We start from the raw sequence: 27038 nt of genomic DNA, 5'->3' as shown, positions 1-27038 counted from the left end.
CTGTCGACAATTGGGCATATAACGTTTGTCATCTTTGCTTACAAATGTCTTTACGTAATCGACGTAAGTAGGACATTGAAGTAAAAACATAATATACTTAGTCATAAGATGATCCGTCGTGTTGGTATATGATGAGTGGAAATGATGGACGGCCATTTGTAAAATAAAAATAAAAATATATTTTGTACTGTCCAAGTTTCTGTCTAATTTTATTTCCTTTCAAGGATATGTTATTTGTTTAGAAGGATTTAAAAAAAAAATTTGATTATGATTGCACTGTATCCTGTGAGTTTTCAACTCGGTTGATTTTAAATAGATAAACCTGTGCTATAAGATCAACGACAATTACATCAACTGACATAATGATTACTTAAAACGTACACAAGGTCAATTTAAGTTATGACTATATGAAATAGCCTACGGCGCTGCTTTTACGAAAACCATTCTGGCGAGGATTTCTTTGATATAACAAGAACTGCGGCGCTTCTCTGCCTATATTTTCCTTTCGCAGTTTGATGGAGAATTAGAAAGACGATATCACACGTACGCGGAAGAGGCAAACCACTCGCGGAAAATAAGTTTTCGCTGAGAAGTGGAGCCTATTTGGGAATCACATCCTCTTAACGGGAGAAGCCACGCATCTCAGAGTTACTTCAGGCGATATTCAGCAAATTTGATCAGAAATCGTCTGTTGGTCAATCACCACCGTGAAATCAGGAGTGCAAAGTAGATAAAAGCTTATAGAACAATGGGAGCTTCTTCGAGACCTAGCCAAACTATTTCAAAACCAAGGCAAAACAAAGCTCAAACTATTTACGTGGAATAGAAAATTCATAGTTCTAAAGCTTCCCATGCATGAACCCGGTAGCCTTCACACTTATTTGGACAACTTTATATTATGTGGAAACCGAAATTTATAACGTTGGTGGACGTGGATGCAACTGAAGGACGAACATACTTGCTTAAGGCTTATCGACTTTGAAGAACATAAATAATTTCATGATGAACAAACAAAAGGGGGAGAACGCTCTTTATGCATTGAAACAATTTTAGATAAGATGAACTGCAATCAAGCCCTGCTATAAGGCATTTTTTACCGCAATAGCCGATATAGGGTAAACTTCCAATCAGTCGACGCTATTGTGAATCATACAGAACCCTCTGGGAATCACATCCACTTAACGGGAGAAGCCACGCATCTCAGAGTTACTTCAGGCGATATTCAGCAAATTTGATCAGAAATCGTCTGTTGGTCAATCACCACCGTGAAATCAGGAGTGCAAAGTAGATAAAAGCTTATAGAACAATGGGAGCTTCTTCGAGACCTAGCCAAACTTTTTCAAAACCAAGGCAAGACAAAGCTCAAACTATTTACGTGGAATAGAAAATTCATAGTTCTAAAGCTTCCCATGCATGAACCCGGTAGCCTTCACACTTATTTGGACAACTTTATATTATGTGGAAACCGAAATTTAGAACGTTGGTGGACGTGGATGCAACTGAAGGACGAACATACTTGCTTAAGGCTTATCGACTTTGAAGAACATAAATAATTTCATGATGAACAAACAAAAGGGGGAGAACGCTCTTTATGCATTGAAACAATTTTAGATAAGATGAACTGCAATCAAGCTCTGCTATAAGGCATTTTTTACCGCAATAGCCGATATAGGGTAAACTTCCAATCAGTCGACGCTATTGTGAATCATACAGAACCCTCTGCCAGTACTTCCTCTTCATTTGTCAATCTAATGTATAACAGTTTTAGGGTAAACATATAGTAAATGAATGAATAGAATGGTAAACTTCTCGGATTTATTTAGAAGTCTGACGGCTTTTCCTAATCTCATTGATAACGAATACGGTAAAATTTGATTGGGTGATGGCCAACATGCAAGACTCGATGATTCTGAAGTGTCATCTATAATGAAAGCACGAAGTACAAGATAAGCATGAACACTTCAAAGCTAATAAACTATTCCTAGTGATGGGACATCTGTGAACGCCTAGATTAACACTTTATTGTAGATTAGTGAATTTGTAACATGGTATAACACTTTTTCGGCATTTACCAACAAGCGAGAAACCTTCGTAAATCGATTGGGATCATTACTTTTGCACAGAATGATCACATTAAACGACTCAACAACCTTCCAAAAAAAAAAACTGAAATATCGATTTTTCCTTAAAAATGTCATGAGTACAAATTACAAAAAACAATACAAATAAAACATGTGTAAAAATCTCACCTAAAGAAATTAGCATCTGAAGTTTATCACAATAAACAATTAGTGCTAATTTAAATATTCCGAATCAACTAAACGTGAACGACCTGCAATTAGTCGAAAAATTTGCGTAAACAAAAATCTAAACGTATTATTAGCGAAAATCAACCAAAACAGAAAAGAAATTAATAAAACTCGTTGAAAACACCAGTCGGCCAGAATGACTACCGTACAACAGGATATGTTCCTACTGGACTGCCCTACCTATGAGGACTATTTGGATACATTCATAACACGCAATGATATACGTTTTATACGTAATATACGTTTTTGTCGTATGCTTGTAGAGCTGGGTTATCGTTCAGCATCCGAAATTTATACACCCGAACAATATGAGAAACGAAAAGCAGCAGTACAAGAATCGCTATGGCCAACAAAAAAATCAGCGATGTTGTTCAGTGAAAATATGGTGTCACACGATCCAGTGTTGGTTGAATTGGCACGACGTGAAAAGCCGAATACGCAGAAAATTGTGTCGGTGAGTTACGAAGAGAATAGCGCTCTTAAATAAATGAAAATGCACCTATTTCTTCTCACGCTTTTTTTCCTTCAACAGACCATAATCTTTGTTAAACATCGTTTCAAATCTGGTTTCGAGGCTTCTGGCTATATTGATTTTGATCAAAGTTTGCGCCAAGCTAATTTACAAGTGGAAGGTTACACCGATTGGTTAGGCGTGTTTCGAGAACGTGTTTTACTGCGCCCCAAACCGACTGATCTCAGCTTCTACGACTGGCATAAGGGCACTGTAAATTATAATAATTCTGAAAATTATTTAGTATTGCATGATGTAGAGAATGGGTTGATATTTATGCACCGTGGTGATCATAAAAAAATTTGTGTCGATATTACGCGTGAAATGTATACGAATAATTGTACACGTGAAATGCATTTCTCGGATCGATATGGACATGTAATTTTTTATGATCATATTATACGTAAAAAGATCTAGAATTTTGGTTTTTGTTTATGGTGCATCTGGTCCTTGTTCCATCTCGTTCGGACTATTATATAATGAAGAGAAATTTATGAAAAGGAATTGTCCACCATTTCTTATTAGATAAAAACCTAAAACTTTTACTTTTTTATGTTGTGTCTGTGGCTCAATTATATGGTTGGCTCATCTCAGCAGCTGGTTTTATTTTTATTTTTTTCATTTAATTGGCATAGGGATTGTGAAAAGGAGAACGCTAAACGCAACCAACACATTGACAATTGTTTGCTGCCGTGGTGGTAAATTTTTTATAATAATAGTTTCATAGTTTCACTTTAAGTTATTTTTTTAAGAAATGCATCTAATTTAGGGCATTATTTTCCCACAACACGCAAGAATTGCAAAGTTTTATGTTTTCTCCTAATTTCAATCGCCTAACACCAACACGCACATTTTGACAATCTGAACAAAGGTATTTTGTTGCTGTAGAGATGAGCCAACCATATAGTTGAACCATGGTTGTGTCCCAGATATGTAAATGTGGATGTGGTGTATATGTCCCTTGCTAAGCCCAAATAAAATATATTTTATAAAGACGCTTAAATGCTGACAGTGTGCATTTATCGAAAAAGTATCGGTGTAATGAAATCAACACCGAGCTCAGTGAATGCGACTATAACACCATGTTTACGCAATAGCTCAACTACAATAAATCGACAATAGTTAATCCATGCGTCCTCATGTGCCTAGATCACCTACTGTCAGTTTTTTACGTTTATCTTTTATTTCGAGCTTCCATTTAGAGATGACACCATTGGGATGGTTGATTAATTACCGTTTAGAAGTTAAGTCCGAAGATGCAGATTATCTTGTTATGTGCAAATCAGGTCTAAAATTTTCAGACTCCTTGAAGAAGACGTAAAAGCGTCAAAACGCTTGGTGGAAAAAAAATTATCTAAGGCGCAATAAACTCCGAAGAGATTTTAGACCGGTCTTCTCTTCCAGTTTGCGTCGTGCTCCTTTTAATTTTTCCTATAAATTGGCACGCATCTTTTATGCCGACTACGAAGTGTATCTGCAAGGCAGATTAGTTTTCGCCGAGAAGCTTCTCATGCCAGAAATACACACGGAGTGCTTGCCAAATAGCAACGCCCCTTAGAAAAATGTTATTGTTTCTAAACTTTTGATGTTGCTTTGCCCGTGGCGTGAATCCATGATCTTCGGTGTGGTAGGCTGAGTACGGTCTCACCACACCACGGCGGATGCTTAGTGGGAAAATTTAAAATTTAGCTTTTCCCTCCCTCTTTCTTCTTGTTGAAGACCAAACGTATTTGCTCGTGCGCTTCAACGTAAATCAAATTTCACAGTACTCGGATCACAAAATACCGATTATAGATTATTAAAACCTCCAACAACAACAACACTAACATCTGTTATAGTTTATATGCCTTATTGATTGCCTCAATCTAACCAATTTGATTTTAATTCATAACACATGTTCGACACACACGATCACTACAAAACGAAAAAAAACTTTGTTTTGAGGATGAGGTATAAAAACTTTTTGAGTGGAACGAACATAAATAATTGCAAGGAAGTAAACAAACGAAAATTGTTTTACTACTACAACATACTACGTCCGTGTTGATAATGTGCAATTTCCCCCCACTAAGTAGCATGTTGCCCAGTATCTAGGAATTTCCAAATATACATACATATATGTAGAAGTAATGGTATGTTTGTTGTTGTTTATATTTTTATTAGCCGTAAAAGCGACACATCAAACGACAAGCAATGAGAATGTGAGTGAGCCTTTTTTTGCTTTCATTCAAAAAACCAGCTGAGTCGTACGGGGCGTATTCGTAAACATGAATATTTGTTGATGCGGTGAGTGGAGGCCAACAAATAATATGAGCGCTTCAGTGTCAGAAGAGCGTGAGATGTTGAAATTTCCAAAATATTTATATGTAAATACAAACAATACGCGAATATGAATTTGAGTATGCAAGCATGGTGTTGTTATTGGTATGCTTGAGATCAATTGTACACATGCACACACAAAAAAAATGTAATATAAGTGCAGAAAATATAAACAAATATTTGTTGCTAGAAAACTAAGCGACAGTTGGAGGAAGGAAAAAATAATAACACACCGCCATGATTGCCGTTCAGATAATTTTGTTGACCAAGACAAATAAAATTGTACCAAATTCATTCAAAATTGCTAAAAGCAGAACTTGATATGAATTGGAATGAATGTGATGTGATGTGTTGTGCTGTGATGTGATGTCATCTGATCAAATTTGAAAATTTTATGTAAAACGACATACTGGAGTATGATCTGAAATTATCCATTTTGACACGATTTTGGATATCTTGAGTGGATGTGATGTTCTATGCTGTGATATTATCTAATTTAGTCTGTATCCCCTGTCACGATTTCATATGGCTGATTTGTTGTGTTTTGATCTAGAAAAGCCTGGTTTGATAATTAAGTACAAAATAGTGTATTGATCTGTTTTTGGTTTCACAACACATCAATCTAAAACCGATTCATAACCCGAAATTCCTTTGGGACGCATAATCTTTTATGGTTACGGTGATGATAACGCTGACGGTTTCGGTTACCACTACGGTTGCAATTAAGACACTTATTATGTTACGGTGATTGGAAATATATCCAATCATACAAACAAAACGATACAAACGATATATTGCCAAACGAGTATATCATATGATTATCATATGTGGGATTCCTTTGATATGATATCACCTTATTTAGTTTGATGTCATATATAATATGACCTAATAAAATGTGACAGATTTGGTTGAACCACGGCCAAGTTCTCAAAGAGAAAAAATCAAAGAAATTATTTAATTGAAAATTGGTACAAAAATTTAGTCAATAACAAGATTCAATACGGTGTGATGTGATATAACATGACGGCGTGATATATATATATACATGACGAAGTGATATGGTCTGATGTGTTGTGATATAAACAGAATCGATTAAAAAAGTTCACATTGTACAAGTGCAATTGTATGAGTGCAAATTGTAGGAATAAACTGGTCTGATGTGTTGTGATATAAACAGAATCGATTAACAAAGTTCACATTGTACAAGTGCAATTGTATGAGTGCAAATTGTAGAAATCAACTGCAGTCATAATCAGATATTTGGAAGTAGCCAATCCGGCGTATATCATGTGATGTTTTGTGATCTGATATGGTAATATGGTTTATATGATATTATTTACATATTTTGGTACAATTTTACTAAAGCGGTAAATACAACGGGAACAACAACGAAATTTCGGGCGGCACGTTGATAAACGCTACAACAATAAATATCACAGTGCATAAGCAACAACAAAACTATTTGAGAGCAGTGCTAATGGCAGGAAGCAAATCCGTTTTCGGCACAGAGAAAAAAGTTTGCTTAAAAAACTATTTTCTTTGTTTTTTTTTGTTTTTTTTTTAGTAAATATAATTTTTCTCTGTCAAGAATTCCTCTCAAATTTATGCAAAAGTGTGCCATCTTAGATATGTATGTAAGTATAAAAAAAGTTTTTGTTTAAAGAGACACAGCATCAGTCGCCGCACCAGCTGCTAAGTGGGAGATTTTGAAGTTAAGAAATATTAATTATTTCCTTGCCATCGTGTCGCCATGCTCAGTGTGCGCTAAATTATTTCCACGACTGGATGGCTGGTTGCTGGTAAAAATATCAAACAAAAAATAAATTTCGTATATATACATTTTCTGTTGTGTGGAAGTAGCTGCCGCTACTTAGCAAATGCTGTGGCGCGTTGGCAGTAGTAATTTGAAAGTGAATTGTGAAAAGTCATCGAAATAAATAGCACAAACGAAAGGGGAAAGAATTAGTATATTTAAAAAAAAATTTAAAACAGCGTGCAATTAATATTTTATGTAATATCTGTGAACTTTTTTTTAGTGAAATTGTTAAGTAAAAATGCAGTGCAATGGAAAGTGATAAATGTCGTATGAAATGATGAGGAGAAAATTTCAAAATTTTTGAAAAGGAAATCGTTTACATATAAGTCACCAAAACAAGCGAAAACAACAACGTAGTTGTAAAAATGTACTTCCGTAATACCGTCATCTCGCTGGTTTTACTTATCGTCGTAGAAATAACGCATGAATTCACCGCTGGCAAAGTTGAAGTGAAAGTTGGTAATGCAGTTAACAGAGTTTTTAATTAAAAACTTAATTTTAATTTTTCAAAATTTTTGTTGAACAGCTTAAAGTGGGGATTTTTAACAGACACACCCACAACATATTTAATTTGAAATGCATTTTTTTGTTAAGTTGGCGTGCATACACATTCTCATGAAATCCTAAGTATAAACTTGTTCAATGACAAAATGTGAACAAGTTGCGACCGGAGAAACACTGAAGTATTGATATTTTTTAAGTAATATTAGTTTGCAGTTTTTTAAATTATTGGCAGAAGTTTTCATCTTTACTGAGGCCTGGAAAAGTTATCAAAATTCATACCCCCTCGGCTGAAAGTATCGCGGTGATTACTTTGAAAACAACTCAGCTTTTTGCTAAGGAATCATATGATGCGCCCGCCTTAAAAATTTCTCGCAAACTAAATAAAAAAAAAATAAAATGAGCGAAGACTGAAAAATGTTCACAAGTTCCGAAAGGAATTCGTGCACAACAGTTCTGAGAGGCTCAACAGAAGCGTTTGGATTTTCGAAGAAACATCATCGGCAGTGTGTCGCACACTGTGTCTTCCATCCCCCGAATATTGCAGCTTCAAAATTAGATATATTGGTATGGTTCCACTCATGCTACACGAGCTTTAATAGAGTATGGTGAGTGTCGAAACCAATCTGAATAGTGCAATCACTTCCGTCCATTGGTGGCCTCATTAAGCCGGTGCTGAGAACTACTATAAATGCTCTGCAATGAACTACTTCATTCCTGCGCTTCCAAGAGCCGACACCCAGATTATAGAAGCGCCGTGTCAGTTCTTCAAGCTCATGGCCACTTTTTCACTCTGATTAACGATGTCTGATGATAACGTTATTGACCCTAGAAGATGAGATGGCGAATTTTCGAGCAATCTGCCAATTTTCGTCGTTAGAAAATGAATTCGTATGACATGATCAAATCACCTCTGTGACATATGAGTTTAAATTGGTATGGAAATTATATAGTGCACCTCGAATTCGATCAATTTTAAGAGTTCTGGCCTCAATGCGACCGAACAATGATTCAAAGCAATGTGATCATAGTAGATAAAAGTTCAGAATCACGCTACTCAATAATCGCGATCCTATTGACGACAGCAATAATTGGGTTTGAGATTGGCGCTACGGTTGGACTTACTGTTATTTTCCATTGTTATTGTTGTTGTAGCAATGTTTCGCCCCACCTAATAGCTGCGACCGATCACAAATTGTCATCAATATCCTCTAACGGGAGTCCAAGGAAACTTGCTGTTTCGACAGGGGTGGACCATAATGAAAGGGGTGTTAGAGGCGTTCCACATTACAACTAAAGAGATGGTTGGTGTCATATGGGGACACATTTCAAGCGGGGCATACATTTTGTACGTCGGGGTTGATTCTGGATATGTAAGAGTTTAACCTGTTACAGAATCCAGAACGAAGTTGGGCCAGAGTGACTCGCGTTTCCCTGGGGAGTATGCGTTCCCCTTCCGCAAGTTTTGGGCATAAAGGTCCGACGCCTGTCTGTGGAGTTCACCAAGGACCTGCTTGTGTTTTTTTGCTTCATACGGCTGAGTTCTCAGGTGCCGTATTTCCTCAAAATGCTTACGGAGATGACTCCTTAAGCCCTAGGCGGTACTGGATTATCAATCAGATGTCTGTTGGGATGCCCAGGTTTCTGGGTATTCAACAGGAACTGTTTGGTTAGCATCTCATTTCTCTCCCTGATGGCGAGTATTCTCGCCTCATTATGTAGATGGTGTTCTGGGGACATAAGAAGACAGCCCGTGGCGGTTCTGAGCGCAGTATTTTGGCAGGCCTGTAGCTTCTTCCAGTGGGTAGTTTTTAGGCTTGGCTACCATATAGAGGACGCGTAGCACGCAAACGGCTGGCCAATTGCTTTGCATATGGTAATGAGCGTTTCTTTGTCTTTTCCCCAAGTACTGGCAGCAAGGGATTTGAGGATTTTATTACGGCTCTGGATTTTCGGAACAATTGCGGCTGCGTGCTCACCAAAATGTAGATCATGATTAAACGTCACACCCAAGATTTTGGGGTGTATGACAGTCGGTAACGTAGTGCCATCGACGTGGATGTTCAAAATGGTCGACATTTGGGACGTCCAAGTTGTAAATAGGGTCGCGGATGATTTAGTCGGTGATAATGCCAGGTTTCGCGAGGCGAAAAAACTGAACAGATCAGGGAGGTAGCCGTTTATTCTGTTGCAAAGCTCTTCGAGCTTTGGGCCCGGGCCTGTAACCATTATTGTGCAGTCATCGGCGTAAGAAACGATAGTAACTCCTTCTGGTGGCGAAGGTAGTTTTGAGATGTAAAAATTAAACAAAAGTGGGGATAGGACACCACCCTGAGGCACCCCTTGTTTAATTCTTCTTGGCTTTGATATTTCGTTTCTGAATTGCACCGATGCCTGCAATTTCCATTCGTTGGGGCAAAGTTACAGGAAAATTCATATTTGCCACTCCTTCAACGAATAGGTGATATTATGTTGAGTTATGTTATGTTATGTTATATTATTTTATGTTAAGTTATATCAGGCTATGTTATGTTCTGTTACGTTATGCTAATCTTATGTTATGCTGTAAGATTATGTTATATTATGTTCTGTTACGCTAAGCGGAGTTTGAAAAATATTTGGAAACCATGGTACATGGAGAAATTGTCGCCTTCCAAAACTTCTTCTTTAAACTTAAAGTGTTGATAAAATAGAACCAATACATGCTGAAACAAAAGTTGGTTAGGCAAAAATCATTTCCTTGATGAAAACGAAGATTGTTGTTGCACTGTGTAACTAAGCAAAATCAATATCTTTTCAGGCGCTCTCTTCTTTCGCGATGAGGCTGATATTGAAATGAGTTTTGATGAAGCTTTCCGTGAAATAAACGCCGACAAATTGTTTGGGGTTAGATTTCAAACGATCAAGCGTTTTGTGCCCAGTGATGACAGCTATATTCTACAGCAGTTAAGTAAGTATTCTATCAGGCACATATAAACTTAGAACTTAGATATTTCTTCCAAACATGATTAAACAACATCATTCACGCTTCTTTCGATTATTTCAGCTTGTGAATTGATATCAGATGGCGTTATTGCTATTTTTGGACCAAGTTCAAAGGCAACTCATGGTGAGTAAATTCTTCAAAGAACGTATAGCAACTTAAAACTTTGCTGTTACTTACTAAATAATTTTTTAAATAAAATTTATATATTTACTCAAACCAAAATAAAAATATACATACATATGTTCATTCTAATGGAATGAATACAATACAATTTCGCACTGATTGTACGAACGTATTTTGGAAAAATAAATGAAATGCTTGCCTGAAATAGTTTGATAGCCTTCAAATTACAAAAAAAAAAAAATTAAAAAAAAACAATTGAGTGCATTTTTATTATTGTTTTTGAATGCATTAAATGTGTATGTAATAAATAGTTTTTGTTTTAAAATTTTACGGTATTCCCCACAGACATTGTTGCTGTCATCGCCAATGCCACTGGCATACCACACTTGGAATTCGATTGGCAAAGGGAATCCACATTTCAAGAGCGTTTCAATAAAATAATGACAGTTAATGTGGCACCCGCTGTATCAATGATATCAAAAGCTTATCTCAGTATTATCAAATCGAGTTATGAATGGAGCGAATTTACGATTGTTTATGAAACGAAGGAGGGTGAGTCGAATGTGGTAGATAATTTGCTTTTGATTTATATTATTCAATATCTTATGTTAGCTAGATTATGCTATGTTATATCACGTTATGCGATGTTATGTTAAGTATTCTTATGTTATTTTCAATGAAGTTATGTTATGCTGTTATATGCTAGCAGAGCCGAATTTTTTTATGGTGTTATGTTATACGCCGAGCTATTCTATATTATGTTAGGTTGTTTTATGTTATGTCAGCTATGCCAACCGGTTAAACCATTTTATATAAAACATTATGTCCATCAACGTTATGGTTAAATTTTTTTGTTATGCTTGTTATACTTCTTTACTGGGAATATTATGTTTTGTTATTTAATGTTGGATTAGTAGTTATTGTGTGATGTTGTGTTTTACCATAAGGACACTCCCCGAAGGCCTTGGAGAGTGTTATCGATGTTGATGGTCCTTTACCGGATGCAGATCCGCTACGTTCCGGTACCAAGCCCGGCCATCTCGGGAATTTTTTATGACCACATGTGACATTCTTGGCCATACCGCCCTGCAACCCCTTGGATCCATGAGGAGTTCGGGGTCGCCAGAGCCTCCGCTGTTAATGAAACAGGATTCACCACGGATAGGTGTGGTTGACAATTGGGTTTGGAGAAGCTGTATATTGCGCAGGCAACCTGAAAGGGTTGCTCTACACAACCCCTTAAATCTGGTATTTTAGTCGCCTCTTACGACAGGCGCGGGTATATTCTGATCCCCTAACCAGCTGCGGGTGGAGCCGTGTGTAGAAGTCCACGAAAGTGGGGAAAGCTTCTGACCGCCATTCACCTGGGAATGGCCAGAGTGATTCTTTTGCATGCGGTTCAAGCAGCTCACTACTGCCGGTCGGTTGCGGCCAAGTATCCTCAGGGTAGCCGCTAAACATCCATTTAGCGGTGAGCTAATGTGAGAAGGCGACAACCTGGCTAGGCCACTCTGACATAATCGGTTTAAGGGCTAGCCGGGGGAGATCTCATCGGCAGCGTCTGTACACCTCTAGGTGCGGCTGCAAGCGGGCGTCTGTCTTGGAGCAAGCGGCTCACTGTATAAACGTGCAAGTAATATTTTCACCCCCGCTGAGCGGGTTGTGCGCTGGGCTTGGGACCCGCCACGTAAAACCATACTCCAATGAAATATAACAACAACCCTCGGATAAATACACTCTCTATTGATGACGACCATGGAAAACGTTTGAAGGACAATGAATTGAGGGCATGCACCTGGAACGTCTGCTCCCTGAATGGGATTGGTGCAAATGCCCGGCTGATTGATGTCCTCGTCAAAGCAAAATCTGACATCACCGCCATCCAAGAAATGCGTTGGACGAAGCAAGGAAGAAAGAAGATCAAAAGTTGTGACATCTATTGGAGTGGCCATACGAATAAGCGCAGTTTCGGCGTCGGATTCGTTGTGGGAGAGAGACTTTGTCGCCAAGTGCTGGCGTTCACGCCTGTGGACGAGCGTCTCGCCACTATCCGAATAAAAGCAAAATTTTTTAATATATGATTCATATGCGCCCATGCGCCGACAGAGGAGAAAGACGATGAGGTGAAAGACACTTTTTATGAACAATTAGAACGCACATACGAGCGCTGCCCCCGTCATGATACAAAAGTCGTGCTTGGCGACTTTAACGCCAGGGTGGGCAAAGAAGGTGTTTTTGGCCCTACAGTCGGAAAGTTCAGCCTACACAATGAAACTTCTCCTAACGGAATGAGGCTGATTGACTTTGCCGGTGCTCAAAAATGGTCATATCCAGCACGAGGTTCATGCATAAAAAGATACATCAAGCTACATGGCTGTCTCCTGATCGAAATACTCGCAATCAGATCGATCACGTTGTGATAGACGGACGGTATGCCTCCAGTGTTTTAGATGTGCGCACGATCCGAGGACCTAACATCGACTCGGACCATTATCTCGTTGCAGCCAAAATACGCACCCGCCTCAACGCGGCTAAAACCAAAGAACAAAAAACACAAGGAAAGCTAGACGTCGAAAAGCTTCAATCACAACAGACCGCCAATGATTTCGCAACTCGACTCTCACACCTGCTCTCTGAGAGCACAACTCATCCTGAAGGAATACAGGGGCAGTGGGAGCATATCTCCAAAGCACTTCGTACTGCCGCCGAGAAAATAATTGGTTACCGGCGGCCAAGAAAAACAACTGGTACGATGAAGAATGCCGCGTTGCAACCGAAAGAAAAGACGCTCCCTACAGGGCTACGTTAAAAGCGAGCGCGACAAGAGGAGTGTGTGAACGCTATCGTGAGTTGAAAAGGGAAGCGAGACGCTTTTTCAGGAAGAAAAAAGCAGAAGCAAAAAGGCGTGAGTGCGAGGAGCTTGAGCTGCTAGCCACCAGGAATAACGCCCGAAAATTCTACCAAAAAATACGGCGACAGACGGAAGGTTTTAAGACCGGGGCAAACTCCTACAGGAATGAAAACGGCGACCTTGTAACTGATGTCCAGAGAGTGCTTAGATTATGGAGGGAATACTTCTCTGCTCTCCTAAATGGAAGCAGCAATTCACCGCGAAGAGATGAAGAACCCGATCCCGCAATCGATGATGATGGAATATATGTCCCCCGCCCCATTATGACGAAGTTAGAATAGCAATAACCCGATTGAAAAACAACAAGGCCGTGGGCGCTGATGGATTGCCTGCGTAGCTATTCAAGTACGGCAGCGAGGAGTTGGTAAGGCGCATGAAGCACTTCTTAGCAAAATATGGGCTGACTAGTGCATGCCCGACGGTTGGAATCTAAGTGTTCTTTGCCCAGTCCACAACAAGGGGGATACTGCAAAATGCACCAACTATCGTGGAATCAGCCTTCTTAATATCGCATACAAGGTCCTTTCAAGTGTATTGTGCGAAAGATTGAAGCCCACCGTGAACCGGCTGATTGGACCTTATCAGTGCGGCTTCAGACCTGGTAAATCTACCATCGACCAGATTTTCACAATGCGCCAAATCTTGGAAAAACACGTGAAAAGAGAATCGAAACACATCACCTCTTCGTCGACTTTAAAGCCGCCTTCGACAGCACGAAAAGGAGCTGCCTATATGCCGCTATGTCTGAATTTGGATTCCCCGAAAAACTTATACGGCTGTGCAAAATGACGTTGAGCAACACCATCAGCTCAGTCAGAATTGGGAAGGACCTCTCCGAGCCGTTCGAAACTAAACGAGGTTTCATACAGGGTGACCCCCTATCGTGCGATTTCTTTAATTTGATGCTGGAGAAAATTATACTAGCTGCAGAACTTAACCGCACTGGAACAATTACTGGCATATGCTGATGACATTGATCATCGGCCTAAACACCCGCGCTGTTAGCTGTGCTTACTCCAAACTGGAAAAAGAAGCGGTAAAGATGGGTTTGATGGTGAATGAGGACAAAACGAAGTACCTGGTGTCATCCAGCAAAGAGTCAGCGCATACGCGCCTTGGCAACCACGCTACTGTTGGCAGCCAAAATTTCGAAATAGTAAAAGACTTCGTTTATTTGGGAACCAGCATCAACACTAGCAACAACATCAGCACTGAAATCCAGCGAAGAATCAATATTGCCAATAAATGCTACTTTGGAATAGGTAGGCAATTGAAAAGTAAAGCCCTCTCTCGGCGAACGAAAATCATAATCTACAAGTCACTTATCGTACCCGTCTTGCTATATGGGGCAGAAGCATGGACCATGACAACAGCAGATGAAGCGGCTTTGGGAGTGTTCGAGAGAAAAGTTCTTCGAAAGATTTATGGACCTCTAAGCGTTGGCGATGGCGAGTGCCGAAGAAGATTTAATGATGAGCTGAACGAGCTATACGCAGACATCAACATAGTCCAGTGAATTAAAACGCAGCGGCTGTGCTGGCTAGGCCATGTTATGGGAATGAAAGATAATACTCCGGCCAAGAAAGTGTTTCTATCGGAACCCGCCTATGGAAGCGGAGGTAGAGGGCGGCCCCCACTCCGTTGGAAGGACCAGGTGGAAAACGATTTAAACTCCCTTGGTGTGACCAATTGGCGCCGGTTGGCGGAGCGAAGGAGCGACTGGCGCGCCTTGTTGGACGGCCATAACCGTTTAGACGGTTAAGCGCCAATTAAGTAAGTAAGTAACCAGCTACGCCCTGTTCTCATGCTTTTATTTATTATGTTATGTTGAATTTTACTAAGCTGTGTTATGTTATAATACATTGTGATAAGCTAAGTAAGGTTATGTTATGTTACAGTTTTTGCATGATACTTTATATGATGATATGTTACTCCAGCGTAGTTTTATGTTAATTACGTATGATATTGTGCTAATTCAAGGTTTGTTATTATACGCTATGCTATATTTGATTTTTTTATATGACATTTTTTACATTTTAATTTGATTTTATGTTTTTTAAAAAGTTTCATATTACCCACTCTATTACTCCAGTCTTATTCTTATTCTCTTTCGTATCCTCCTTTTTTAATTCTCATTCGCAATCTCATCCTCGTTCGTATTCCCATTCTCATTCTTATTGTTATTCCAATTATCATTTACATTATCATTCTAATTTCCATTTTTGTTCTCCTTACCTTTCTGATTATCTTTATTATTCTCATACTAATTTTCATTTTCATTCTCATTCTCATAATCACTTTAACATTCATTCTTATTCTATTTCCACAGTATAACTCTCATTCTAATTCTCATTCGCATTCTTATTCTCACTCTCATTCACGTTTTAATTTTCATTCTCATTCCCATAAGCATTATCCATCTCATACTAATTATCATTCTTATTCTCACTCATTTTAATTCTCATTTTCATTCTCATTCCCATTCATATTTTGATTCTTATTCTCATTTTCACTCTCGCACTCATTCTCATCGTCAATTTCATTGTCATTTTTATTCTCACTCTCATTATCATTCTCATTTAATTCCCACTCTCGCTTAATTTCTCTTTCTCACACTCATTCTCATCTCATTCGAATTCATATTCACACTCTTCCTCTCTCTATATACTCCCTCTTTGTCATGTGTACTATGCAATGTTATTCTTTGTTTAATTTATTCGATTTTTTAATGATTTTCTTAGACCTCGCCCGCGTACAAGATCTTATGAATATTCAAATAATGAACAACGAATTCATAAAATTACGCTTTATTGAGGATTATAGAAAAGATTTACGTGTTCTCTGGAAGGAGGTAAGTGAGACCTTGCACGAGCAACGTATTGTTATGGATTGTCGACCAGAATCGTTGCAAAACTTGTTAGAGATTTCTAAGGAATTCAAGTTGCTGGGCTCCTTTCGTGTAAGTGATTGAGTAGTTTGCGATGCAAAATCAGGATAATTTGTCTTTTGCTTTCAGAACTGGTTCTTGTCTAATTTGAACACGCATAACTCACCACTGCGCAGCATGTATAATGCCGACTATAAAGCGAATATAACATCTGTGCGAATAAAATTAGTCGACGAGAATCCTTATGGACGAAAGAAAACGCGAATAAGACCGATTGATGTGAGTACTAACTAATTATGTGGGTACAGTTACTCCCTGCGGGTAGAATACTGGAATTTCGTTTCTACTTTCCTAAAGAGGCAGAAAAAATACACTGGTATAACGAAACCGACATGCAAATGGAAGGATACCCTTAAGGCTGTTAATTATCTGTTGAATTGGACAAGCTACGGTCGACAAGATATCCATAAATTCTGGAACAGAAGGGGCATATTAAAACAACAATCATATCGATCGATATCTGTCTTCGCCAATGAAAACAGATGTCGGTGGAACTCCTATACATTACGGCGAATTTACGACCAGCCTTACACTACGGAAACCAAGTTATACGGTCGACTGTGGTGCGATCGAGAGTAGCACATTCAGGCTGAACTATCTTGCGATTGTTTAAAGAATGTCACAGATATGGGAAGTCCTTTACCGAATAATGTTGTATTTTTGTCCATTATTAGGGGTAGGTTGTTGAGAAAAGATAATGATGGCCTCTATTGAGGCTAAGCTGATTTTAAAACAGAACACTACTTTTTGAAGGGTTGGCGTGAAGGCGACATTTTCGTGTAGAAAAGAAAACACCATAAGTATTAATGCAGATTATTCTATATCGTTTCTACATTTGTCTACAACCAGTCCTGATCTATGGATGGACTTAAAAAGGATCGAAAATACTCGACTACTGCAAGTTTTTAGTGCACTGAAAAAAGGAAAGAATTTTAAATAGTTTTTCAAGAGCTGGGTAGGTAGCGCCACGTTCATTATGATAGGGTACCTCCAACCAAGCACGAGAGGTATGGAATCAACTCTTGATCGTCATCCCAGCTCATTTATTGGAACGAACCAGTCTTGAACCAGTTTTCTATTTCTCATTTTCGCATGGAGTACTATTGGAAGGTCGGTTGACATCACCATGAGTGAGGTTAGATCTTGAAGTAGTTCAAAAGTATTTGTTTAAGTAGTTATAGAAGTCTGATCGCCATTCAATCTGCTTAGGAGGCAGATTTCCCCCTTGTATGAAGCCGAGCTCGAGAGAATATGAGTTCTCGCGTATTTATCGTTTGAGGACCAAGTTCTAAATCACAGAGTAGCACTAGTTTAGAAGCCTTTTTTAAAAGATCCAGACACATGTATTTCTCTTTATCCTTCTTTACAGGAGATCTTTGGCAATCAAACTATGTTACCCATTTTAATGTACGATGCTGTTATTTTATTTACCAATGCGGTAAAGAATGTTATTACCACAATGGGAACTTTTACAGAACCACAAAAACGCTGCGAGTTTAATTACTTCAGGGGCAATATTGGCGGCGGCGGTCGAACGTGGTATGTGGGGCAACAAATCGTGCAAGAAATGAAAATGGTATGAGAAAAAAATCTCAGACAATGCAAATAATTAAAATAATCACAACATTTCTCTTTCTCAAAGATCTCCGAAGATGATGTTGAGCCACCATTCAAAACAGAAAATTTGAAAATCGATGATAATGGTCAACGCACTCAATTCAATTTGGAAATTTATAAGCCGACCACAGGTGAAATTCTAGCTATTTGGCATTCAGACGGCACTATTGGTCCACCAACTACCGTACAAGTAGCGGCTAGTAGTTCCGCCACTGCACCCGACTTTTCGCTTGGACGGAAACTTTTCATTGTGGCAACACGCTATGAGGAACCCTATTTCATGTTGAAGTGAGTAATAGCCCGTTGGCTGCTTGCTGTTACAAAAAAGGATTACACATCCATTGTTGACAGTTTCTACACACAGAGAAGATGCTGAAAATTTGCGTGGACTAGAAAAGTATGAAGGTTATGCGGTTGATTTGATACAAAAACTTTCGGAGATAATGGATTTCGATTATGATTTCTTAATTGAACGTAGTACGGGCAAGTTGAATCCGGAGACGGGCGAATGGGATGGTATTATAAGAAGATTGATTGATCATGTAAGTAATTGGTGAGACGGTTTTTAAAACAAAATGATCAAAGGTGTTTTCTAATGTATCTCAGCAAGCCCAAATTGGTATTTGTGATTTGACGATTACGCAAGCTCGCCGTAAAGTGGTCGATTTTACTGCTCCCTTTATGCAACTGGGTATAAGTATATTGTATTATAAAAGACCACCAGCACCAAAGAATGTCTTCGCCTTTTTGGAACCTTTTGCCGAGGAGGTGTGGTATAATATGATGTTAACTCAGCTTGTGATGACTTTGCTGTTTGTGTTGTTGGCAAGGTAAGTTACTACGACAGCCCCTTGGTCAAGTCGTCTTAGAGTAGCAGAGGTTCTCTATCTGGAACTGCCCAATCTTTAGCTTAGCTACTGAAGTCCGGAAGGTACCTATTTTGAGTTTAAGGCGCTACTAGACAGTTGGAAAATGTTCATTAAAGTATTTGTCAGTTTAAGTCTTAATCATTGGCTCGACTAATGTCTATAACAAGAAAAATTTAGGTTCAATAGAGTATAGCTGTAAAGGCAAGATGTGAATAAAAAAGTAAAACTGATCGAGGAAAGTTTCTTGTCAGGAAACCTCGAGAGTTTTAGTTATAGCAATGACACGCCTATTGAGAATACTTGGAGCTTGTCTCCGCTCACAAAATGGAGGCACAATTTTCAAGTAAAAAGGAGACTTATTTTTAAGACCACGCTCTCACCGGTAGCCAACAAACCTCACCACTTGATTTTCGGGGAGTCCCCGAAGGTTTATGTCTTTTTTCTAATCCACATGGCGGTGAGAGTTCAAGGTTCTAATGAATAGCGTAAAAATTAAGGTGCGCTGTAGCTCTGGGATAGGTTCGAACCAACCGAATAGTATGCGAGCTTCGAAATCCTCTTGACTAAGGCAGATGAAAGAAGATCGATTCTTTTCTTAGGCTTTCATGTTTGATGTGAAAAGCGGCTTAAACTTAACGGACTTCTTTGACAGTCAAGCAGACGTTTTAGTTGCGCTTATCGGCTGTCCAGCAATGCTAGCACAGGCTTGAGGAATGGTGAAATGGCCTTTGGAAAGTCAGACGTGACAGGACTAGGCCTATTACTTAACCGAGACAAATCTAACAAGTCTTCTTGATAGGACCTCTAACTCCGCTCTGAGTACATTACTTTCTCATTGAATTTTCTAAAAACTCACTGTATCGTATTTGTATTTTACAGATTTTCACACCACGAATGGAAGAATCCAAATCCTGCTGACCCCGATCCGGTGGAACTTGAAAATATATGGAACAAATCAAATTCATTTTGGTTGATGATCGGCTCTATTATGCAGCAAGGTTGTGATATACTGCCCAGGTAAGTCCAACTGAAGAGGTGAGTTTTAGTATGATTACGGAGACACAGACTTAGAAAACAACAAATCGCAAAACAAAAGCGTTGACAGATAAAGATAGACATGAAGCCAAAGAGGAAGACGAAACTGACGTAAACAACAAAAGTGAAGCCAAGCCCATGGCTTAGAGTATAACCCTTCGCCGCTTTTGAATAATCCTACGATGTAAGCAGCCACAACAACAAGGTTAAGATGAAGAAGGCTAATACAAACGATAAAATAACGTAGAATAAATAAGAACAGTAGGACTAAAGCAGATTCGAATAAAAACACAAAAATTAATACTAGGATTAAGAAAAAGACGAATAAAAAGGAAACCGGCAAAGACGAAGACAAAGCTCGATGGACTGAAGCGAAGACAATAACGAAATCTAGGTCTTCGACAAAGAACGGAACCTACATAAAGACGGGAACAGGAACAACGAGGAGACCAAAAAAGGAAACGAATGTAAAGACAATGAATAACTGAAGTCAACACCGAAGGCTAAGGCAATGACGAAAACAACGATAAACCCGAGAAGACAAAAACACGTTTAAAGCGAAGGCAAGGATGAATACGAATCCATTATAAGGCTTTAGATGAATTCGTCTTTATCTTTGTCTCCGGTCTTGGCGTCGTCGTTGTCTTCGTCGTCTTTGTTGTTGTTGTAGAGATAAGGATAATCCCCGAAGGCCTTGGGGAGTGTTATCGATGTTGAAGGTCCTTTGCCGGATCAGATCCGGTACGTTCCGATAACAAGCACCACAAAGGTACTAGCCCGACTTATCTTGTTTGGTTGATCTTCCGACAGGGTGGATAAATGAGTATATTGGAACGATTTTCCGTCAAATTTGACAAGGGATGACGGAAAATCGTTCCAATATCATCCCTTGTCAAATTTGACGGAAAGTCGTTCCAATATACTAGCCCAACTATATCGGGAACGATTTGGTATGACCACATTAAACCTTCTAAGCCATTCCGCCCTCCCACAAGTTGCCTTCGTCTTATGGTTTTTTTGTTATTGCTTTAGTCTTCGTCTTGGGATTTTCCGGACGCGAAAACAAATGCAAAGATGAAAAAGTTAAAACGAAAAGGGAATGTAAAAAAGTCGAACACGAAAAATTAATTTCGACCCACATAACTCTCTCATCCAACAGAGGTCCTCCAATGCGTATTCTCAGCAGTATGTGGTGGTTCTTCACGCTTATGATGGTCAACGCTTACATTGCCAATCTGGCAGCTTCACTTACTAGCAACAAAATGCAAAGTGATATTAATAGTCTCGAAAGTTTAATCGATCAAAATAAAGTAAAATATGGCACAATGGCGGGTGGTAGCACTTCGGTTTTCTTTTCCGAATCCAATGAGACGGACTACAAAAAGGCATGGAATCAAATGATATCATTCGCACCATCCGCATTTACATCGAGCAATAAAGAAGGTGTCGATCGTGTACGTAAAGGCGAGGGTAATTATGCCTTCTTTATGGAAACCACATCAATGTCGTACAACATTGAACGAAGTTGCGATCTAAAGCAAGTTGGTAGTCAAATCGGTGAAAAACATTATGCATTAGCAGTACCATTGGGTAATAAGAAAAATTTGCTGGTTTTTAGTTTCAACGCTGCCTACTAATTTCATAATTTTCTCTATTTTTGTACAGGCGCTGAGTACAGTTCCAACTTGAGTGTGTCTATTTTACAACTCAGCGAAAAGGGTGAACTCTTTAATCTCAAGCGACGTTGGTGGACGCCAAGAAATAAAAATTTTAGCTGCACGAAATACGTGGAGGTTGATGGTGATGAGCTATCCATAATTGAATTAGGTGGTGTATTTTTAGTGTTGGGCGCTGGTGTGTTGGTGTCTTTTATTATTGGTCTTTGCGAGTTCTTGTGGAATGTACAAACTGTCGCTGTTGTGGAGAAGGTAGGCTTTGTAGAGTTTTTAGAAAAAAAAATTGTAAAAAAAATCAAAAATACTATTCTTTTAGACCACACCTTGGCAAGCTTTTAAAGCCGAGCTTTGCTTTGTTTTAAAATTTTGGATTACGAAGAAGCCAGCGAAAATTTCCGAGAGCACTAAAACTTCCGTTTCATCGAAGTCATCTTCGAAACGTTCAAGAGAACGTTCTAGAGACCGTTCACGTTCTCGTTCGCACAACAGTCGTGTTAGTGGTCGCTCGCGTAGAACGGTTAAATCGAAGATCTCTCAGCGCGAGCGAGAGCGTGAACGTAGTGAGCATAGTCGGAGATATTACGATTAAATAATTTTGTATAAAATATTTATTGACTAATTGTTGACAAAAACTTAGTTCTGCTAAATTTGCATTTAATTAAAATAAATAATTTGAAGTAAAGTTTTTTATGGGAAATAATTTTTAAATCAACTTAGGAATTTATGCGATAAAAATATTGATCTATAAGCAGGCAGGATCGCTTTGATGTCAAAAAATCTTTCCACATTCTGTGGAGGAATACAGAATGTAAGCGTAAGGTTTGTGTAAGCTTAAGTTAAGGGTAACCGCAGTCTTTGAAAGTGGCATGTAAGCGTAATTGTAGTCACAACACTATAGCATACATAATGTGCTACAATGTACGTGGTAGAGTTGATATGAGCGAAATCAGGCAGCGAATCCAGGCGATGCAAGGCAAGGAAAGTAACGGAACTGAAATGAAAACATAAGTAAAAAGAAAAGGAAAGTAGAAGGAAGAAAATATTATAACTCAAAACCGAAGTGCTAACGGCTTGCTCTCGACAAGTCTTCGGTGTGTTATCGACTGTTTGTTATCGAAGTATTATATATGTATTTGATATGGATAACAAAGGCTATCAATGAGTAACTGATTTTTTATCGACGAATTATCGATTTTTTTTTGACAAGTTATCCGTTTTTTATCGAAAAGTATTCGACATGTTATAAAAAAGTTACAGCTAACGATACGTTATCAAAAAGTTATCGATTTTATATAGATGTGTTATCGGAGTGTTACAAATTTGATTACGTCTTCTTTTAGATTGGTTGTCGAAAAGTGATTGATTTGTTATCGATATTCTATGAAATAGTTATCGATTTGTTCTTCAAATATTAGGTATTATATAGTGATGAATTTGAATGTCAGTGACCGTGACACAAAGTGCCACGGCGTCATATATAATCAGGCCCTTAAGCATCTGTCCTTGGGGGAACGTTCTGGGTAGTTAGAAAGGACGTAAAGAAGATACTTTATCTCTAATTTTCGTATACAGACGTTCCCAAGCGAAGTCTCTACAAGCAGAATTATATTATTTCTTGTTAGGTGAGTAGTTTTTGTTGTTTACTACGCAAATTCATACATACAAATCCTTACCCCTCCATTAACCACTTAAAATACTGATATTCACTTTCGCTTCTATAAAAATGTGAATATTTTTTTATTGTTGAATATGTACCACTCAGGGGCGAATTCCACGCAGGAGAAGTAGGCACATGACCGAGGGGTCCCACTATTATAATCCCAATTTTGGGTTAAGTTACAAGTGAAGTTCCATACGGTTGCTATGCCTTATTGTGTCAGATACCGTGGATCGAACGTCTGTATATTGATACGGCAAATTTTGAACACGATTTTTCGCTTCAACAGTTATCATAAGATTAGATGCTCATCTTAGCCGGGTAAGTGCCTATTAAACAGTTCCAGTGAGAACCCTTACCACATATGAAATTTCTTATTTATACGGGGTTAAACGTTTTTAGTAGCAAATTAATCCAGATGTATCGAGGAAAGACGTTACCATAGCGATTTCGCCTTGAAGTGCGATGGTATTTCGTTCAGATATCTGTGCCATTTACCGATCTACTCATTTCCTAAGACGTAGACGGCAAATAATTAATGATAGCGCAGCCACAATGATCACTGAGCTGAAAATAATATATTTCGGTCTACGTTTAGTCTGATATGACAGCTTTATTTTGCTGCTGAGAAGCTTGTTCTAGGTATAAATACACTCAGAATAGCGGCGACCCCATTTAGAGAATTTTTAAATTAAATTTGTATGTTAAATACAGCTATTGACGCCAAGTCCTCAATATCTTAAATCCGTCCCAGTTTGTACTTAAAATAATTCTAGAATGCCACTGCTAGTAGAGAAAGTGCTGCAACGTGATGAAATGTTGGCATATGGCGCGACACAATGATGACGTTCGCGTAGAATTTTCCAAAAAATTACTTGATTGAATATTCAGTTTTAAGTAGACATACATATATATATATATATATATACATAGCGCAGCGAACGGAAAAACAGCAGGGGTAATTTTTTTTTCAAATTTAAGGAAAAACTCCTCTGAACTTGGCACTAAAACAATGCAAACGAATCTCTAAAATATTTTCGAAAAAATTCGAATATTGGAGAACATTTTATGAAAATTTCGAACTTTTTATTCGGTGTTCTCTGGGTCTCTTTCTATGAATTGTGTAGCTGAAACTATCCCAACCAATCTTAAAATCGTATTCTGAGAGTTTGGAAAATCCTAGAAAATATCGAACTTTTTATTTGGAGTTCTCTGAAGTTCTCAAGTGTGTGCAGTTTCGTAGCGCAAGCAGTACAATTTATGGATATTTCAAAGTTTTTTTTTTTTTTTTTTTTTTTTTTTTGAAAAATTTTGTTTGGACAGTGTTTTGGATTTTCCTCCATAAAGGTATTAAACCTTTTTTTATATGGAAAATTTCCAACTGCCTTTGGAAAAAAAATTATCAAAAATCAATGCAAATTTGTATAGCCCTATAAGTTGTACTTTGTTAGACTAAAATTGATTGGAATACAAAACTGCTTATTCAAAAAAAATCACAGAACTTCGAATAAAATATTTGAAATATACGTAAAGATTTCGTACTTTTTCAAAAACATTTTGCAGATTGGTTTGCAAAGTTTCAGTTTGAATTTTTCGTAAAATTCTCTCAAGTTTTCGTATTTTTCGGAGATTGATTTGCATAATTTCATTTTGAAATTTTCGTAAAATTTTGTCGAGTTTTCGAATTTTTTGGAAAACGTTTTGGATATTGGTTTGCAAAGTTTCGACTTCAAAATTCATAGTTTTCTCAAAATATGGAAATTTGAAAAAATAATAAAAATTTAACTGACAGAATTTAAAAAACATTAGCACTTCTATTTTTCTGTACACTGCTGTACATTGTACGTATATATGTAATTCTTACTATATATTTTGTTTTTATGTTTTAGTTTTTATATCTTTTTTGTGGTGTTCTGGACTTTTAAATTTTGATAATTTTTCCCAGACAAAACAGATATCAACGTGACGAAGACAAACGCCGGAGAGCTAAGCGTCCACTCACTGCACAGCGTATGGATTGGCCAATGGTTTGCCTCGCAAATAAAATATTAAAAATTCAAATTGTTGGACTCTCTAAATATTTTAATGTTGGAAAAGTTCAATTTTCAATTTCCATTTCATTTTAGCTGTGATACACGAACGGCGCGGATAATATTTTGGATTTTTAAAATTAGCACGGAAGACCGCGTTTTTTATTTAATGTGTATAAGTAGATAAAAACAAGCAGATAAAATATCGAAACAGAAACAACAACAACCTGTGATAATTCATTAAAAAATGCGTGTACTATAAAAAATTATATTAAATAAAAAGGCATTCACAAACAACAACAGCTCAAAATGTCGTATCGGTGAAAAAGATGCAAAATTTAACAATTGAAAAATTCACAAGTGATCAAGTTTTTAAGTACATTCTCAAGGAAATTGTCTATACAAATTATAAAATGTGTTTTGTTATGGGATTTATGCTTTAATATATGGATAATTTTAAAATGTATTATAGGCAGCTATAATTTTGTTTGTAATTTGAGGTTATGTACCCTGACACTGTGAAAATGCATTTTATATTATACCCTCTACTTCCCCTTATATTTGCTCAACTTACATCGCCATACACAACTAAATATGAAGTTGTAAAGATCGGTAAGTTTTTAGTTTAAAACTTTTACTATCTCATCAAATGGTACATCCATATATACAAAAAACGCAGGTGTGATATTCTACAAAGACGAATTGGATTTGGTGAATGCTTTTGATACGGCCATACGTGATATCAATGAACTCGAAGTGAATATACGTCTGGAACCATTGAAACATTTCTTGAGCTATGATGATAGCCTCACTCTGCAGGAAATGGGTAAGTTGTGAGATAAAGCATTATTAAATTTTAATCGGGCTGTTATGAAAAGTTCAGGTTAGGTTCATGTGACTACTGGACAAAGCACTGTCTAATTATAGTTTTGAATATGTGGGAGATTCGTGCCTTGTAACATCTACCACGGACAGGTAAAAAAAAAAGCGCAAGCTGAAGTCCTGGTGCTGGCTTTATGTAGAAAGAGAGTCTTCACCGCCAAGTTATGTCGTTTAAGCCTGTGAACCAGCGTTCTCACGCGATCTGGATTCAGCTTCGGTAGCACATACGACCTACTTCTGTGATAAACTAGAAAAGGAATAGAATTGCTACCCCCGTTTGACACCAAGCACATGCTTCGCTGCCTTAACGCTAAGAAGGAGTCTGTGGCCTAAAGTCAAAAAAACCGGTTCTCATGTGTTACATGGCTGACTATTCGGATAGAAAGATATGAGAGTTATCACCCACAGTCACATGAACAAAAAGGTTATACCTGCGTGTGATTTGAAAAAAAAAAAAAAAATTTGAAACAGAAAGAAATGTGGGTGAGGGTATTAATGAAAGGTGAAAAAGAAATATGAGGCTTGTCCTGACAGGTGGAGTTTCCCTATCCACTTCAGTCAATCTTGCGCGAAACCGTGGACGCTGAGTGTGAAGACGGTGATGAAATACTCCGTCCAAGACTAAAAGCCAGCTTGTGATGCAGCAAATCTGCTTGCCAACGCTCCTCACTACCTAAACATACAGTTTCGTAATATACGAACGGATTAAGGCCAAGGAGCAAGCATACATCCACTCTTGTGCAAAATATGGTCGGAATAGCGCATACATGCAGATTGGAATATAAGTATGCTTTGTCCCACACACAAAACAGGCAATCCCAGAGGCCCCAGCAGCTATAATGGAATTAG

General features: G+C 38.1%; 3 protein-coding genes across 5 annotated transcripts in view; all 3 read left to right on the top strand.

The window, feature by feature from the left end:
- Positions 1-22291, top strand: part of GluRIIA (Glutamate receptor IIA) — a 46057-nt gene extending 23766 nt beyond the window's left edge. For 2 of the 3 annotated variants that reach the window (XM_067764507.1, XM_067764506.1), the window contains 13 exons: positions 10257-10406; positions 10503-10565; positions 10911-11117; positions 16218-16435; positions 16493-16642; positions 17793-17999; positions 18066-18328; positions 18405-18582; positions 18647-18870; positions 19789-19926; positions 21104-21534; positions 21610-21872; positions 21937-22291. In XM_067764507.1, the coding sequence (XP_067620608.1) occupies positions 10292-10406; positions 10503-10565; positions 10911-11117; positions 16218-16435; positions 16493-16642; positions 17793-17999; positions 18066-18328; positions 18405-18582; positions 18647-18870; positions 19789-19926; positions 21104-21534; positions 21610-21872; positions 21937-22209 (2730 nt within the window). In that variant the 5' untranslated portion in view covers positions 10257-10291 and the 3' untranslated portion in view covers positions 22210-22291. Of the gene's footprint in view, positions 1-6945; positions 7415-10256; positions 10407-10502; positions 10566-10910; positions 11118-16217; positions 16436-16492; positions 16643-17792; positions 18000-18065; positions 18329-18404; positions 18583-18646; positions 18871-19788; positions 19927-21103; positions 21535-21609; positions 21873-21936 lie in introns of those variants that run through there. The other variant, XM_067764505.1, reaches the window with a different exon arrangement.
- LOC137239335 (cilia- and flagella-associated protein 299-like) lies at positions 2446-3237 on the top strand. The gene is made up of 2 exons (XM_067764513.1): positions 2446-2763; positions 2842-3237. The coding sequence occupies exons 1-2, from the start codon at positions 2446-2448 to the stop codon at positions 3235-3237; spliced, it is 714 nt and encodes a 237-aa protein (XP_067620614.1).
- Positions 22292-25168: 2877 nt separating the features above from the next.
- Positions 25169-27038, top strand: part of GluRIIB (Glutamate receptor IIB) — a 176068-nt gene continuing 174198 nt past the window's right edge. The window contains 3 exon segments of the mRNA XM_067764508.1: positions 25169-25304; positions 25404-25919; positions 25987-26133. Coding sequence (XP_067620609.1) covers positions 25811-25919; positions 25987-26133 — 256 coding nt within the window. The 5' untranslated portion in view covers positions 25169-25304; positions 25404-25810.

The sequence above is a fragment of the Eurosta solidaginis genome, chromosome 2 (assembly GCF_040869045.1).
Source record: "Eurosta solidaginis isolate ZX-2024a chromosome 2, ASM4086904v1, whole genome shotgun sequence".
NCBI classification, from domain to species: Eukaryota; Metazoa; Arthropoda; class Insecta; order Diptera; family Tephritidae; genus Eurosta; species Eurosta solidaginis.
This window is presented reverse-complemented; position numbering and strand designations above follow the sequence as displayed.